The 17,709-nt window shown below is 37.0% G+C and overlaps 1 protein-coding gene across 1 annotated transcript; it reads left to right on the forward strand.

Moving 5' to 3' along the window:
* The first annotated feature begins 1,258 nt into the window (after positions 1-1,258).
* Positions 1,259-13,592, forward strand: LOC107673381 (PDZ domain-containing protein 4-like). Its single transcript, XM_016466938.1, has 7 exons — positions 1,259-1,266; positions 2,842-3,119; positions 4,214-4,304; positions 4,420-4,518; positions 7,567-7,629; positions 7,926-8,027; positions 11,463-13,592. The coding sequence occupies exons 2-7, from the start codon at positions 2,911-2,913 to the stop codon at positions 13,353-13,355; spliced, it is 2,457 nt and encodes an 818-aa protein (XP_016322424.1). The 5' UTR covers positions 1,259-1,266; positions 2,842-2,910; the 3' UTR covers positions 13,356-13,592.
* The last annotated feature ends 4,117 nt before the right edge of the window (positions 13,593-17,709 follow it).

Here is a 17,709-nt window from a genome sequence, read left to right on the forward strand (position 1 = left end):
ACACTAATCCCTAATTACCAATCGCTCTCGCTGCAGGGATTACCGGTCTCATCCATACCTCCACACAAACACAGAGGAATAACTTCGAGGGGATCACTTTCATACAAACGTTAGGGCTTCATAAGCCTCTGGGAAAGGTCTGAGAGGCACAGAGGTCAGAGGTCAAAGATGATCTGTGATAGGCTCTCTGTAATCACTTCACAATCTCACAACCGAAAATTAAAGACTGGCAAACATTTTGGTGTTTCAGACTTTTCTCATCCATGTACTCTTAAAAAGAGTACATATTACAAAATAATGAAAGAACTTACTTTAAAAGAATATACTTAATTGAAAACTTAATTTGGACACTTAATTGCATGTTAACTGCACTTAAACGTAAATGTATTATATTTAAAATTTATATTAACTGCAATGCAGAGTACTTTTGACCCACTTAAGCTGGACTTAAGTACATCTTTGAACTATAGTTAGTGTACTGCTGAATGTACTGACAAAAATTTATGGTAAACTAAATATGCCTTAATATCATCTCTATTGAAACTTTTATGCCATGTATTTAAATTTATTTGTATTTACGCATTTACATGTTCTTTAGTATGTTAGTCAACGCAGCAATACAAGTGCACTTAATTAAAATTACATTAGAAAACATAATGATTTAAAATGTACTTTAAAGTGAAACTTTTAATTTACCATTATTACAAAGTGAACTTTTTAAAAGTGTGTTATAGTCATGTAAGTGAACGCTATTTAAGTTCAACTTAAGTGGCTTTATATTCATTAAATATTACATTATCTGCAAGTACAGGTTTAAAAATAAATACTTTCAAGATTTGAAGTACACTACAAATGCACATTCAGTACAATTGAACTCACTTCTTCATCACAAAGATAGACAAGAACTGGACTTGCATGAAATTCGCTAAACCCAATGACATGACCGATGTGTTAATGAAATCTTCACGAGTTTCATATCTACATACTATATCCTATATATTAAACCCTTAAACACACGCTTTTAAAACCCTTTTCTTTGCAGATATTGAGTATTGTGGTCATTGATCACCATGAGACTTTATTCTGCTGAGTTGTTTGTAGTTTCCCTTATCGCAGTTTCTCGACTGTCTCCTCAGCACTAAATGAACTGGACTTTCTACTTGGATATGCTTTTTTCTCCCCATCTTATTCTTCCTTCTCTTTCTCCCACAGAGGGGGCAGATAAACGGCATGCTGTGCTCTTTTAATGGGGAGGTTGGAATAAAAGTTTTGTTTTTTATGTCTATATTATGTCTAGACTATGAGTGTTGCGTAAATGTTGGGTGTTCCTTGCGACTAGTGACTGTTGTAGATATGTTTTGATGTTATGTTGTTATCAGTGCTCATGTTAAAGGGGAAGCTCGCCCAAAAACAAACAAACAAATAAATAAATAAATACACAAACAAACAACCAAATACATAAATAAATAAAATAAATAAATAAAATAAATAAATAAATAAATAAATAAATAAACAAAAACAAATAAAGAAATAAATAAATAAAATCTGTCATCATTTATTCATCCTCATTTTTTCAAACCCTAATGACTTACTTTCTTCTGTGAAACACAAATGACATTTTTATTTTTTGGTCCATATAATGACAAAGTCAGTGAGGTCCAATGTTGCTTTGCACATTACTGACTTCCAATGCATGAACAGTTCAAACATTCTTCAAAATATCTTCTTTTGCATTCCACAGAAGAATGAAAGCCATGGGCTTTGGAATATGAGAATGAGTAAATTATACCAGAATTTTCACTTTTGGGTGAACTATCCTTTTAACTAACCACTTCTGGTACATCGGTGTGTTTATCAAATTTGTTTTGTTATGTACATCGATGAACTTCCAACAGCTGTTCACTCTTAGTCAAACAATTGTCTCTCATACTAACAAACATTCAGTCTATGCATTTTTATGTTGAATTTGTTCCCTCACATTGTGAAGACTTCTTTCTTCAATGATCTTCTTGAACATTAATGCAAGATATCATTCTCACTTCCTGTGTTAGATTTTTATGGTTTGTACATTCTTAAAAATGATCTGTTAAAGGAATAACACATATACTGTTTTTAAAAATGTTTTTGTGTGTGTAATTAATCAGTTTTTTTTTTCCAAAAACAGTCACAACCAGTGTTGTTGTTAACTAAAACTAAATCTATTAAAATTGTTTTCGATAATTGAAATAAAGCTAAAATTAAGAAAAATAATACATATTAAATTAAAAACTTAAACTTAAAAAACTGAAGTTGCTAAAAATGAAACAAAAGGAAAATGGAATATATATATATATATATAACAATATAAAAAATAAAAGCTAATTAAAATATTACTCATTTTAAATAACTGTTTCCTATTTAAGTATATTGTAACATGTAATTTATTACTGTGATTTTAAAGCTGAATTTTGGCTAAAATGTATAAAAGTATATAAAAAATAACTGGTCACAACCACAATTTATTAATTAGAATTCATTCATTCATTTTTCAGATTCTCTCTTTGACCTTTCAACAGGCTCTTTTTGTTGTCTTCTGTATGTACATAACCTATAAAAATCAACTAATCATGCTGCTGAACTTGTTGCTAATGTGTAAATGTGGGCAGTAATTTGATAACCATGTTTTTTCAGCTTTAAAAAAAAATGTTTTTGGATTGAGCTATGTAAAAGTATGCTTTCAAGTGCTTTCATTTCAAAATATCAAGGAAAAACAGATAGCAAGACCTCTTTTTTGGTCTTTTTAGCCTCTAACATTGTAGAATTCAAAGCGGTAATCTCCTGACCATGTATGCATTTGTCCAGGTGAACAGTAGAGGCCTGTCGCGGCTCTCTCAGGAGCAGAGCCTGCATGCGCTGCGCTGCCGGAGGAACATGAGGTGGGGTCCGAGGAGGAAAGCAGCTGTGCCTGGAGCTGCTGGAGGGACGACGGTAATGACTGACTGTGTTGACAGCGGGACGCAGACAGATATTAGCTTCCAGCACATGGTGACATTAGGCAGACCCGTCCATCACAACAGACCAGCGTCACCTCCTTCCCCTCCACTGCCGCCCATGCCAGAGCCCTACCTCTTCAGCCAGCTGTAAGTGTGGCTTTGAGAACAGATATCAGTTGTCACTGTTAGGGAACAGTACTTGTACATATGATATATGGACACTATACATATAATAACAATAACTAATTACAGTCAGCAAGATTTGAACTTTTTTAAAGAATTATCTTATGCTCATCAAGCATTTGTTTGATCGAAAATACAATAAAAACAGTCATAATATTGTGAAATATTATTGCAATTTTAAATAACTGTTTTCTATTTGAAAATATTGTAAAATGCAATTTATTCCTGTGATTACTCCAGTCTTCAGTGCCACATGATCCTTCAGAAATCATTCTAAGATGCTGATTTACTGCTGAAGAAACATTTCTGATTAAGATCAGTGTTAAAAACAGTTGTGCTGCTTCATATATTTGTGTAAGCCGTAATTTTTTCAGGATTTATTTAAAATAGAAACCTTTTACAACATTATAAATGTCTTTACTGTCACTTTTGATCCATTTAATGCATCTTTGCTGAACAAAACCATTAATTTCTTTAAAAAAAAAAAAAATCCAAACTTTTGAATGTTAGTGTACCTTTTACAGAAAATGCTTCTTTTACGTCAGATACTTTTTAGTCAGGGCTGTTCTTACACTGGAAAGAACATTTCTTGCACATTTTTTTTTTTGTCAAGTGACCATATATTTGAAACATTTTTACATATTTATGTATATAAATATATTTTTATTATACTTGTTAGTGAATCGCAAATGTATAAAACCTAAACAATTATTTGTCTAAAGATTGTATGGAGCTACTTTACTAGACTTTTTTTTGACAGGAGTAAAAAAGTATCTTACCCCACTCTCCTTTACAGCAAAAACACACAAATATATTTACACGAGAATTGCATCGATTGTCATTATCGTGTCAAAGTTTAAATGCATTGCAAAAATAGATAATTAACTATTTGAAAAAATAAAAATAAAAATTATGGTGAAAATGCTACAATTAACAATTGTATGTTTTGCCTCAAATAACACGTTACACTTACAAACACTAACACTGCTTTTCATTTCTGCATTTCACTCTAGTGGTTAATTATATATTTTGCTCTTTGATATTGTTTCTCTCCTCAGCCCTGCTATTGACCATGTGTACTACGACCCAACGGACTACTTTGACATCAGTCAACATGAGGTGGACAGACAAGATGACCTGGAGTATGAGGTCAACACTGTCTCTTTAAACATCCTCGAATATACGTTTGCTTTAGCCTGAAATACTGCTGGAGAAGCGTCTTATCTCTGTTTGTTTAATTCTCTCACTATCTGTTTTCCTTCAGGAGGTGGAACTGTATAAATCTTGTCAGCAAGATAAACTGGGTCTAATGGTGTGTTATCGCACTGATGATGAAGAGGATCTGGGTATCTATGTGGGAGAGGTGAGAAATGGGGAATAATGGGAATCTGCTGACCGATGAATTATGAATGAAGGCTGAGGGAGGACTGTGAACCTATGCAGTTATGTTGCAGTGTTAGATAAAGCATCCATTTAAATAAAATGCCATATTAAATCCACTATCAAAACATTGCTGTTTGAGCGTCCTGACCAGCCTGACACAGCTGACTCAGTGGCTTGACTGTCATTGTTTTTGTAAATTACTCGTCACCTTTAACTCAACGTGTTTATATTGCAGAAATCACCCACTTAAAGCATAAGCTGTATTGTAAAGAAGTAATATAGGTTAAACATGTCACAGATGCTGTCGATCAGATACATTTTAAACTATTCCGAAAAAGAATAAAAAACGTATGCGCAGTAATGCATTTACAGTACAATTTTACATGGATATTTTATAGTTTCAGAATAAATGTTAAAAATAGACATTTTTCAGAGTGTTTTGACTGGAAGCACTTGCCCATCAAAAGCATTAAGTTCCCAGGTTGCCTTCGTTTCAGTATACACAGTAACTGGTTACATGTAACAGAATTCCGTAATTAAATTACAAAATAAGTGTAACTGTAATCAGTTAGTTACTGAGAAAAAATGTGTAATTAAATTACAGTTACTTATGAAAATGTAAAAGATTACAAAGGGGGTTACATATATTTTCACACACACACAGATTTGATTTCTTTCTTTCCCAAATTGCATTGACTGCTCTAAAATATGAGACACCAATGTTTCAAGAGTTCTGGACACAAAATAGGACACATGCTTATTTAAATGTGTAAAAAATACACATTTTTTTGGCTGGGACCTCCTGGTACAATTCACATTCCAGGGCCTAAATATCACATTATTGGGGTCGCTTCAACCTACTGACATGAAAAACAACCGGCGGCAATCGCGGATTTGGCAACACTGGTCCGCAAACTACATTCATAGAACTCCTCCCGAACTTCCCTCTGCCCTGTATCTTGGTCTCTGATTGGCTGTAGGTCATCGCCGATGTAGTTTTCAGTCAGAACTCATTTCACACAGCGTGATTGTGAATCGCACAGCTCCAGATATTTAGCATGCCAAATATTTCACAGCGTCGGCGACGTGTCGGCGATTCCCTCAGATCGCGTCTTTGATAATTCCCACTGCGTGATTGTCACTCAGAACGAGCACCGATTTGCCTCCGATTTCGGGCATTTGTCGGCGATTTCGCAAAACCTGTCGGCGAGTGAAAAATCGGGCTAAAATCATGCAGTGTGAACTCGGCATAAGTAACGTCCATATGACAGTAGCTCAAAGATAATACAAGTCATGTGTTTAGTTAAACACTGCCCTTCAACATTATTAAAGGGCAAGTTCAACCATTTTTAAGCCACTTTGTATTGTTACAATGTTGGTGATACATGTAAAAGAACAATGTTTATTTTTTCTCAGAGATGCCCAGTTTATTTGTCAGCAAAACTCTGCCGCATGACGCAAAACACAGCATTCTGTCATTTTGATGATGCAAAAAGTGTCTTTTTGTCATTTTGTCAAACCTCATCTTTTCCTTTGAGTGTTGTTTACAAATAATATAGGTTTACTATATAATATAGACCAATTTGAAAAAAACAAGTTTTTTTGTGGGTGGAGTCCATCTGGTGGCAGAAAATGACAGTTTTAAAGTAGCAGTCTATGGAAGCCATGGAATAAAATAATAAAAAAGGTCATTTTGAGTTTGTATTTCAAAATTCTGACTTTTTTTCTCGCAATTCCGAGATTATATTTCACAATTCTGATAAGAAAAATCAACTCGTCGTTCTCGCTTTTCCCCTCGGCTCAGAATCATGAGTTTATAATCCCACACTTCTGGCTTTTTTCCCCTCTCAGAATTGACAAAATTGCAATTGTTGAGTTAAATTGAGTTATAAAGTCCAAACTAGGAGATATAAACTTGCATTTGCGAGAAAAAAAAGTCAGAATTGTGAGATAAAATAGGTAAATGTTATAGGTTTAAATAGTAGTCTATTTCATGCTGTAACTGCAGGCTAATGCAATATGTCCACTATGAACTGCATATGTGAATATTATGTAGGCCTATTGTTTAAATCTAATTTATGCTTTAAAAGTAGGGTAATCATAGCAGGTTTCATCCATAGTCTGTCCGTTTGCTTCAAACGGCGTCTTTGACGACAGTATTCTATAAAACATTATTTGCATTCCGATTCTGACATCCAAAAGCACAACAATACATTTTTTTCTATTATTCTATGGATTTTACCCGTTTCCCTCCACTTGTTCCCAGTGTTTTTCTGCCACCACAATGCGCGCGCAGCTGCATTTGACGTAACTGACGTCTACTACAAATTGGTCTATAGGTATATGAAGTCTTCGTGAGTGTTGGCGTCATCTTAAAGGGACAGTTCACCCAAAAATGAAAGTTCTGTCATTAATTACTCGTCGTTCCAAACCCGTAAGACCTTCGTTCATCTTCGGAACACAAATTAAGGTATTTGTTGATGAAATCCGAGAGCTTTCGGACTGCGTTCCCAAACAGTAGCATCCACCTGTGAAAGCAATGACCGCATTTATTGTGCTTCGTCTGCTTGTTCTGAGGCACAAGTAATTTATTATTATATTCAGTGGCTTCTCCTAGTTTTCTTGGTGATATTTACTGCCAGATTACCAGGAAGTGGCGATTTTGTTCTCTTTGACTCATTGGATGGAAATGACATGCTTTATTCGCAAATGTTTTATGCGATATTCCAATTTTGCACATAAGTTAAATTCACAACTTTGGATGGAAACCCAGCTAGTGACATTAGTTACAGACATTCGTACACCAATCCATCAGATTCATCCGCGGATTCCGCACAGCATAAACGCGACTCACCACACGCGTTTACCAAAACAGTGCTCCTCCGCAAGTAACTTGTAATTTTATGATTCAACCGGCCAAAAGTTGCGTAGTTTTAATTATCTGGTAACAAGCAGCTTGTATTTACCTGGAATATTCCTTAAAGATGTCTGAGAAGTCAATCTTCTGTGTCTTGTCTTATCGTTGCAGGTCAACCCTAATAGCATTGCTGCTAAAGATGGCCGAATCCGTGAGGGAGACAGAATATTGCAGGTAATTAAACAACAGTGATAAACAACCATTCAAATTAAGTTGAGTTTAAGGTAAGTGGTTTGAACAGCATTCTTTTTAATAGTGAGCTAGCAGATGTTGATTTGGGGGGAGGGGTGGATTTATTTTAATTCTCTGCGTAAAAAAATACCCCATCCAAACTCCTTAAGATGTTTATCATTGTCTTTAAAACTAATTAAAACAATTTTATGAACTCTTATTAAAAAATGCTAGACTTCTTACAGCTATATAACCTTTATATGTGATGTGAAATGATGTTAATGTGTATTTGTGTTCAGATTAATGGGATGGATGTGCAGAACAGAGAGGAAGCTGTGGCCATCCTGACCAGAGAGGACAGCACCAACATCTCTCTGCTACTGGCACGACCAGATATTGAGGTGAGACTCACCTTGAAGTTATTGGAATAAACCATAATAAATACTGTAGGCCTATATTTGCACAGTCAGATATGATCACTTGATTCAATTAAGTTAATCGCTTTGGCAGTGTTTCCTACAGAATTTTCTCATTGCAGCAGGGGGAGTTGTAATTGAAAGACATGCTGTCAATTTATTGTCTTTGAACTGTTTTGCGGCACCCAGCCTTTATCTCACTGCATTCAATTCAAAGCGCAAACTCATAAATGGAGTAAATATAGTTTCTTTTGCTGTGGATTTAGTAGTGGCACAGCGCCACTGCCAGAAACACTGCGGTTTGGTGAATGACAAAGTATTACTGAAGCCATTAACCGCAACAAATATGATATTCAGACATTGTGAAGTGTATAATGGTCTGCTTATTCAAGCAGTAACAGACAAATGTGTTTTAGTGTACAGGTGACCACATGGCTTCATTCTGTTCTCTGTTTACAAATGAAACAGACAGGAGAGGTCAGAGTAGGACAGAAACCCCGACGAGGAAATAAATGGAGAGAATGGGAGAGAGAAAAAAAAACAAGGCTCGATTCGACAGTCTTTTGTTCTACTCAAGGTTACGCTTGAGAGAGAAACACACTTAGGACATCCCATAATACACCAACCCCAACAGCGAGTCACCATGTCCATTTAATTTCCTTCAACAGATTTCCATGGCAGCCTAAGACATCGGCTGTGTTCAGAATGGAATAATAAATACTGCTTACTGAACACTGTATATTACACTATGTACCGCCTACTCTTTAAAAAAATAATAATAATTTAAAAAGTAGGCATTATTCCACAATATAGGATTCAAGCAGTAGTATGCTACATTATCACATGACCACATTACATTGCAGGTTAACTAAGTGACATCCATTTATCATATTGGAAATTGTTATTTTCCATTTTTATCGAAATTTTGTATTGCCATATTAATTACTGCAGATACAGTTTAATGCATCACACTGAAATTGAAGGTCAACTTGAGTGCATTGCATTGTGGGACATAGTATTCCACGCAGTGTTCATGATTGAAAACAGCTAATTTTGACAAGGTAAAAAAATTCAGATGACAAAGCTACAACAGAGTAGAGAGAGAGAATCAAAATCAACAAACAAGTTTAAATCAACACAAAAAAAAACGATGATCAACTCACTGCGTGCGAGTCTCTTCATTGATTGGTCCCAAACCTCATTGTCTGTCAACATGCTTTAACAACCAGATTTATCATCTGTAGCCCATGTGGAAGCCATAGCAACAGTCCGTATCCCACTGGTAAATATTTAAATAAAACATAATGCAAACCCCTGAGGAATGACCCAGTTCATGAATACAAATAGACCAAGTCAACATTTGAAGTCTGAGGCATGTTTATGAAGTTCATTTAGCATGATGCTATTTGACACAAAGCTGTGCAAGGAAAACAAAGTAATCAAGATCTCGAAAAATACATCTTATTTGCATATAATAATCTTGATAAATTAAGTATAGAAAGATGCTGATCTGGAACCCAAAAAGACAGATATTTATCTTTATTAAAATGTACAAGTCTATAGGTTATGTTGAAGAAAAGGCTTCACATACACAATTGGTCTGAATAAGACCCATTTGGGTCCAGTTCTAAATAAAAATACATTGTTAATTGTCATGGTAGCCCAAGTACATTGAAGATAATCGGAATAGAACATGTCCGCAGGTCAATAAGAGGAGGTGATAGGGTCAATAGGCTTTTACAGAGAGTCTTTTTGGATCTATATACTGAAAGCAACTAAACGTCCAGGCTTAAATGGGGAATTAGACCTTGTACCTTTTTTGTAATAAGAATTCAGATCTGGAAGTATTATATTGTTGATCTTGTGTGGTTTTTGTTGTTTTTTAAGAAATTTATACTATGTACATACATACATTGATTTGTGGAGTCTGATTTATAGATTTAAGTTTATTTTTTATTTTTATTATTTTTTTCCCCTCTCCTTTATACATGATTACATTGTGTTTGATTTAATTTGATATGTAATCGTCGAACTTCCTCTCTACTGTTTGTCCTATGTAGAACGACCAGGTGATTGTTATTTGACTAATTAATTGCTGCTCAAAATGAACTCAGATTGTGTTTGTTACTCACACCCTGACGGAGGCAAAATAGCCGCAACGCATAAGTGTGCACTTGTCACCTGTTCTTAAAACTTATAGCCATGATTAAATAAAAGGCTTTTTAAAACTTTTTGAATAAGATTCGAGTGCCTTGGACTACTATTATTCTTACATTGTTAATTGTATTCAATGTCTAGAATACTGTCAGATGTATTCATGAATTTGGCATAAAGTAAAAATCTAATTGTGATTAAAAAAAAAAAAACAATAAAAAAAAAAAACATTTAGTGGAAAATGATTAAAGCCAGAGATGAGAATAAGAACGAATGAACAGTGAATGGCCATTTGGGAAACAGTCAGAGATTCTACAGTTTTTAGGATTTGGGGTCAGTAGCACAAGTGTGTGTGTTGTGTTTTATGGACGCTCCAGATGGTGTGTGAGCATTTGGGCCAGTATATTCCCAGCACAGGTGGCTCATTTGAGAAACCTCTCACGTTTAAATGTCTCCTACAACAGATGGGAAAAGACCATGCAATCATTTACAGTATCCAGACTTGTGCTTATTTAGACAAACACTGCCCTCTGCTGCTCAAACAGGGACATTTTAACGTGTTTGCTGCTTTAGACTAATGTGTCAGACTCCGGTACTGGAGGGCCATTGGCCTGCAGAGTGTAGCTCCAACCAGCTCCAAAACACCTGCCTGGAAATTTCTAGTAATCCTGACGAGCTTGATCGCTGGTTCAGGTGCATTTAATTTGGGTTGGAGCTAAACTTTGCAGGCCTGTTCACACCAAGGATGATAACTATAAAGATAACGATAAAGATATAGCTCTAAAAATCCTTCTCAATGTTAAAGAATAGCAGAGTCCATACCACAGCTATAACGATAAAGGCACAGAGAAACGTTGGAATGACTTTCAGAACGATTTTTTCCCAGCTGATGAACGATAAAAACATTGACAGCCAATCAGAATCAATCCTGCTATAATGAGCATGAGAATTTAAAGCGATAGACGAGTGTGCGTTTAGAATAAACCGACGATATCGTCCGCTGGTGTGGATGCTAATATAGTTATCGTTCTTGGTGTGAATGGGCCTTAAGTCCTGAAATGGGTGTGTGAGACAATGGAGTCATGCAAAATGTGCAGTGTTGGGGCTCCAGGAACGTGGTTGGGAACCACTGCTTTAGACTAATCAGTATGTTGTTGTTTTTTCTATACACATCTTTGCACACAATTCCTAGCATGATTTTTATATGTTTTCTAATTTATTTTCCTTTTCCTATTTTGTAACTTTCCAAACCTTCATTGTTGGCAGAATGAGGCTGATGATCTGGATTTGGAATTGGGCGTGGGCCTGGATCTAGAGGACTTGGAAAATGTCTCTAACTCACCCAGCCCTCAGCACCGAAGGAAAACTAGCTCTTTGCTGAGCGACATCAATGGGATCCGAGCTGGTCGGCCCAACTTGTGGCACACTGCACTCAATAACAGCCAGGAGCTGGACAGCGGGGTAGGTCGTACAGATGAAAGTACACGCTGTGAAGAGTCGTCAGAGCTGGCCGATGATGCCACCAGCGCATGCACGACCAATGCCACCAATACACCCGGCAGTTTGCGCAAGTTCCACGCTGCTCAGCACGGATGGGAATACATCCACTACAGCAACGACTCACTGCTGGGGCCAGATGGGGTGGGAGCAGCGGATCATGGGGCTCCTGAATCACTGGGCACAGTGACGAGCAGAACGCTACTGCCAGGGTTAACTGAAGAGGAATATGAACGTTACCGAGAGCTACTGGAGATCCGGTGCCTTTACGAGAAGAACGGAAATGCACTTTTTCTTTTGGATGGAAAGAACCATGGTGGAGGAGTTGGGGATTTTGCAGGAGCAGGTGTTCCTGTAGACATGAATTGTAACGAGAGCCTGATGCAGCACGAGATTGCCCTTCTAGATGAGGAAATACGTCACCTGGAGTTTAAGTGGCGCAATGTTTTGCGGGCTCAAAAGATGCAGCAGTTGCGACAACGCTGCCTAAAGGTCTGGCCAGCTGATGAAGAGGACGATGAAGAAAAAGGAGCAAAGGCAAGGTGTGGAGGTACAGAGGCAATCCACCATGATCTGTCGGATATCAACGAGATCCCAGAAAGGGAACGCTCTGATAAGGAGAGTACAAGCGCTTATAATACAGGTGGGGAAAGTTGCAGAAGCACGCCTTTGGCAAGTGAACGATACCCTTCACTGTCTGTGGCTGGAGATTCCAGTGCCTCTGCATCCATGCGACCTCGGACGCCCCGTCACAGAACAAGCACAAGTAGGGATAAGAATCTTAATGTACCACCTTCTTTGGATGCCAAGAAAAAGAGTGAAGAAACAGGGGACAACAAAAACTCTACTCCAACAAGGCTTCAGTCGTTATCCCGGAATGGCGGGAGTAGTAGAAAGGGCTTGGATGGAGCACGAAGGGGGACCCATGCAAATGGGACTCTCACTACCGGGATCGTGAAAGGAGGAAGGAGTGCAGAAAACAGTCCATACTTGTCCCGTCGCTGCTGCAGTACCACACTGCCTCAACGCTACCAGAGTTGCATGCAGTTGAGGGACATGTCAACAAATGACAGTCCAGAAGTTAGGGACGCCAATGAAGAGGTTCCTTCTCACTCCAATACCTTAACTAGTGCAAACAGAGACTCCACAGCTGCTCCAGCAACTTCTTTGATTATACCTCCTCCACTGCCTCCATCTTCACCTCGAATGGAGTGGAAGGTAAAGATCCGCAGCGATGGCTCACGTTATGTCGCTAAACGTCCGGTAAGAGATCGTTTGCTAAAGGCTCGTGCCATGAAGATTCGAGAGGAGCGCAGTGGGATGACCACGGACGATGATGCGGTCAGTGAAATGAAGATGGGACGCTATTGGAGCAAGGAGGAACGTAAGCAGCAGCTGTTGAGAGCTCGCGAGCAACGGCGGCGCCGTGAGTTCATGATGCAGAGCCGACTGGACTTCTTGCGGGAGAAAGAGAAGGAACAAGACTCCGGATCTCAAGGACAGGCTTCCATACTTGAGCTGAGCCAGAAAAAGAGTATGAAGAAACGCAGTCGACGCATCCTAGATAACTGGATCACCATTCAGGAGCTTCTGGCACATGGGACCCGCTCTGTAGATGGGAAGAAAGTGTACAACCCTTTGCTATCCGTGACCACTGTTTAATAATTGGTGTGAAATGAAACCTTTTCACAAGGAAAAAGATATTTGGATTACAAAGTTTACCAATTATTTGCGGTTGTCTGACAAAAATGCCTAGTAGTCAAGAAACGATGAATATAAATGTACAAGACAGAAAGGCTAATTGCAAATGAATGTAAATTTTTCATAATTAACATGAACCCTGGAAGTCATTCTCAGACGGTTACAATGCAGTGGTGGTCCTGAGCATTTTCAAACCAGATGTAAACATTTTCTTTCATAAACACTTCAATCTGAGAACATTTCATGATAAGAGAAAAAGTTCAAGGGCCTGTTGCTTAAACTGTTTAGACTAGTAGTCTACTCTCTTTTTAAGACTACTAGTTGGTCAGTAAAGTTTTTAAGCAGTTTTTATGCAACTGGCCCTAGATCTCGTGTTTTTTGAGGAAATTACAAAGTTAACCTGGTGATTGGTTAAGAAATTGCTGCTGTTGTTTTGGCTCAATATTTGTGGTTTTCTTCACTGGTAAATGTAAAAGAACAAGAAAAGAATGAGCCATTACTTAACAGTTGACTTACTGAGTTGATTTCACAATTTTAGAAGCATATGAATCCATTGAACAAAAGAACCAAAAAGCACATTGACAGCGAAAGTACAAAAAGCAGGAAATTTTCAGCACACAAATATAGGCACAACAAAAGGTAATGTCAATTGTCAAACACTGACATTGTCCAAAGAAAAATGATTTGATTGTATATTTTTTGTGGTACATTTGTCAACACTCAAGGAACAAATTAGATGTTATCACTCTTAAAAATTATTTTGTTGTCAGCTTGCAAAATCATATTTCAAACTTATTCTTTGATATTGTAAAAAGTTTGCATGTTGGTGTCTGGGAAATTTTTAAACTATGTTGTGTGAACTGTCAAGTGAAGTTTTTGCCGTCTCTTCTGTAATACTGGTCAACAGGACAACGATATATTGTGTCCAAATGTTCTTTTAACATCTTGCTGGTCTAAAATGAATGAATTTCTGCTCCTAAATGTTTTTGAATAAAACTTTTGCAATTTCAATATCATTGAGTTTCACCCATTATTTGCAAAAAAGCTTCAAACACTTCAATACAGAAACAAATCACTTAAAATGTAATCAAAACACTACACAATGGCGTTGTTTATGTTAGATAAAATGAGCTGAGGTTTTGTAACTCAAATAAAAATTTACATTTATATGTAATATTCTTCTTTCGCCACAAAGTTTTTGGTAAGAAAAAAATGACAGGACACTGGATACCATCTCTTAATTTATTGGATGTACAATTATGAAAAATAATAATCATAAAAAAGACTGGAAGCCCAAGATTATTTACAATCGTTCTCTTTGATTCTATGGCAAGGTCTCTCAGAGATTCCATTGTCAGTCTCATGCTCACTTGCATCATGATATGTTGAGCTTTAAAAAGATGTTCCTCTCTACATATGACAAAAAACATCAAGAAAAAAAAATACATACAGTACATACATATACATACCTAGAGAGAATTATCTATAAAAGCAGAATCATTCAAGTATCAAAAGACAGACCACCCAGGATTATTTTACAATTCGATATTGTTTATATTTTAATCATTTAACCAAGAATATGTCACCATTGTATTCGCTAACGTGATTAGTTGTGCAAACACTGCGGCTGTTACAGGTGCTAGCATTAGCATCTGCTTGTATTTAGCACTATACCCATTTTTAACGTACCATGTTAAAAAAATTAAGCAAAAAAAAAATCTAAATAAAAAGCACCAGACCTAAAATCCTTGTAAACTAGGGCTAAATGCATACAGGAATATTTCCCATCTACACCTCATGTTTCTGCATTATTATCTACACAAAACACAAGTGCAGGTTCGTCCATGACAGATGACTATGCAAATTTCAATTTTTAAACCTTTTCATCCGTTTCATTTTTATTTTTAGACATACCCTGCTTTCTGCAACTTAATCATTAAAGGAAAGACACAACACTCTACACATAAAAACAACTCGCAGTTGTTTGTAGTGTCACATTAACGCCATTGCTTTTTTGTATTAGAAATCACAGTATACGTGTAAGAGTCACTACAAGTACCAGGATCTGGACTGTACCATTCTCATGCCATCATAAAGTTATTAACTTATCATAATAGTGTACCATAAGACGTCACAACATTATCAACCGTATCTCCCACTAATCTGGCATTGAGTTTCTGTCCGTGACATTCAAAGGCCAAACCTTTCCTACTGAAACTCATACCATAGTTCAAAATTCTTATGTTTTAATGGTCTTGCCCACATTGTACAAACACTTGTACTAAAGCCTGTTGGCCACCTGACTTAAAATACTGACAGTAAGAATCAAAGATCTCAACTTACAGATGGGACTGATCTTAACTGGACATCAAAAGACAAGACTGCACTCTCTAATCAGTGTTTTGCTGAACTGGAATCAGTGTTTCTAACTTTCTGGTTATCAGACAAAATAAAAACATCTTCACTTTGTGAGATGAAAGACCATAAGTTTAGATAACAAAATCACAGACAAAACAGAAGCATGTCGACTGTCGCTTCACAAGGAAAATAAAACAAAACTCAAAGACATCAAAGTAAAGACAACGTCAGCACTGAGAATACAGTGACTGCTGTGAGTTTCCAGTGTCTGAAAACTTCTGAAATCTGATAAAAGCAAGATGTTTTTCAGAGGGAGAGGTTTTGTTAAGTGTTAAAGTGGACAGGACTCTTTCTGTTTGTTTTTGGCTCGTGTGTTTAAGGTGAAAACCTAGTGATGAATGGGAGGAGCTCACTGCAGGTGTGAGGAGACTTCTGACACTTACATAGATCTATATAAACACACACACACACACACACACACACTACAAGTGATGTCTCATCCACAGTCATGCTGTCACTGGCATCCCAACTTTCCTTTCTGTTTGGCATCCGACACAGCGGTCAGCTACAGGGAGACATACACGCACAGGGATTAAAACAAATCAAAACGAATAAAATGTGGGATCTAGTTAACATGCTGATGCCATTTACAACAGATATGTCAAAAGTTCAAAAATGAAGGTGAAGAGAAGAAAGCTGCTGTCATGCCAATCTTTTTTTTTTGTCCTGAAATCTTCTCCCCTTTGGACCATAAAGACTCCAATGGCAAATAAAAACTTCTTGATATTCTCAGCTGCCTGATTAGAAATCTGACTGTTGTATGCAAGTCCTACCCGACTGGATATTCAACAGTATTCTCATTGAATCTCCATTTCACTCAGAAATACAGCAGATTAAATTATACATGACATATCATGTGATTTAGACTTTAGTTCTCTTTGTTTTCAGTTAGCTTGTGGTTAGCATGCTAACCAATTCCAGAGGTCCCCAACCACCGGGTCGTGACCCACTACCGGGCCGTGGAAGAATTGCTACCGGGTCGCAAGAACGTTTTGGGAAAAATGTGTATAGATATGACACTCTGTTATTTATTTATGTTATAATGATTGTTCTAATTATTCTGTATTTTCTTTGTATGCGATTGATATGGAGTAGCAATTTGACAATTTCATGTTAAATAAGTAAATGAAACATTGCTCTGATTTGTCACATTTAAACGGATCGCAGTTGATCCGTAATACATATGGATGAGACCCTACCGTTCGGCACGCATGTGATTCGCAGATTAATTTGCCAATTTACTCGTACACGCAATTTTAAACCACAAGAAGAAGAAACGAAAGAGAGCTCAATTCGTTACTCGCACGCTGTTCTCGCACACAATCAAAGCGTGCACAAGAGACGTGTTTCAGACTGCACGGAAATACCGAGCTGCGTATACATACACATAAAATTTGCCTATGTTAAAAACCCTTCACGGCATTGTCATTCTCTGTGCTTTAAATATTTTTTTCTTGCTTATCCGAAAAATAGTACGATTTGTGACGCAAAAAACAAACAAAACACAATATAATGCGTTAAACCACTATATAATGCTATTATAATACTATATAATAGCCTAATATGACATTTAGGCCCAACCTAGTTTGCCAACTCAGACTTAAGACAACACATCAAATCACAGTGCTAAACGCAAATTAAATTTACAGTGAGGTACTTCAGTTCCAATTCAATTCACTTCTAATGCACTCTAGCAAGCTTCTGCCAGCTGTCTAATGTCCCATCTGTATGTGAGGGATGGACAGAATATATATCATCTATTAGATGTGCATAGTAACATAACAGGACTAATTAAAATCCATCTAGTGACAGCCCATAATAAAAGGTTTAGATGCCAGTATGCAAGATAAAAGAAGCCCAACAAATGCAAACAAAGCTGGACATCTGATAATCTACT

Source organism: Sinocyclocheilus anshuiensis, unplaced genomic scaffold, assembly GCF_001515605.1.
Source record: "Sinocyclocheilus anshuiensis isolate Anshui unplaced genomic scaffold, SAMN03320099.WGS_v1.1 scaffold453, whole genome shotgun sequence".
Classification (NCBI taxonomy): Eukaryota; Metazoa; Chordata; class Actinopteri; order Cypriniformes; family Cyprinidae; genus Sinocyclocheilus; species Sinocyclocheilus anshuiensis.

Bases quoted from the DNA above. Each gene is read 5' to 3' on its own strand.
- LOC107673381 (XM_016466938.1), top strand. From the start codon at position 2,911: ATGAGGTGGGGTCCGAGGAGGAAAGCAGCTGTGCCTGGAGCTGCTGGA. The intron at 3,120-4,213 runs GTAAGTGTGGCT...TTCTCTCCTCAG, and splicing joins CCCTACCTCTTCAGCCAGCT to CCCTGCTATTGACCATGTGT. The intron at 8,028-11,462 runs GTGAGACTCACC...CATTGTTGGCAG, and splicing joins TGGCACGACCAGATATTGAG to AATGAGGCTGATGATCTGGA.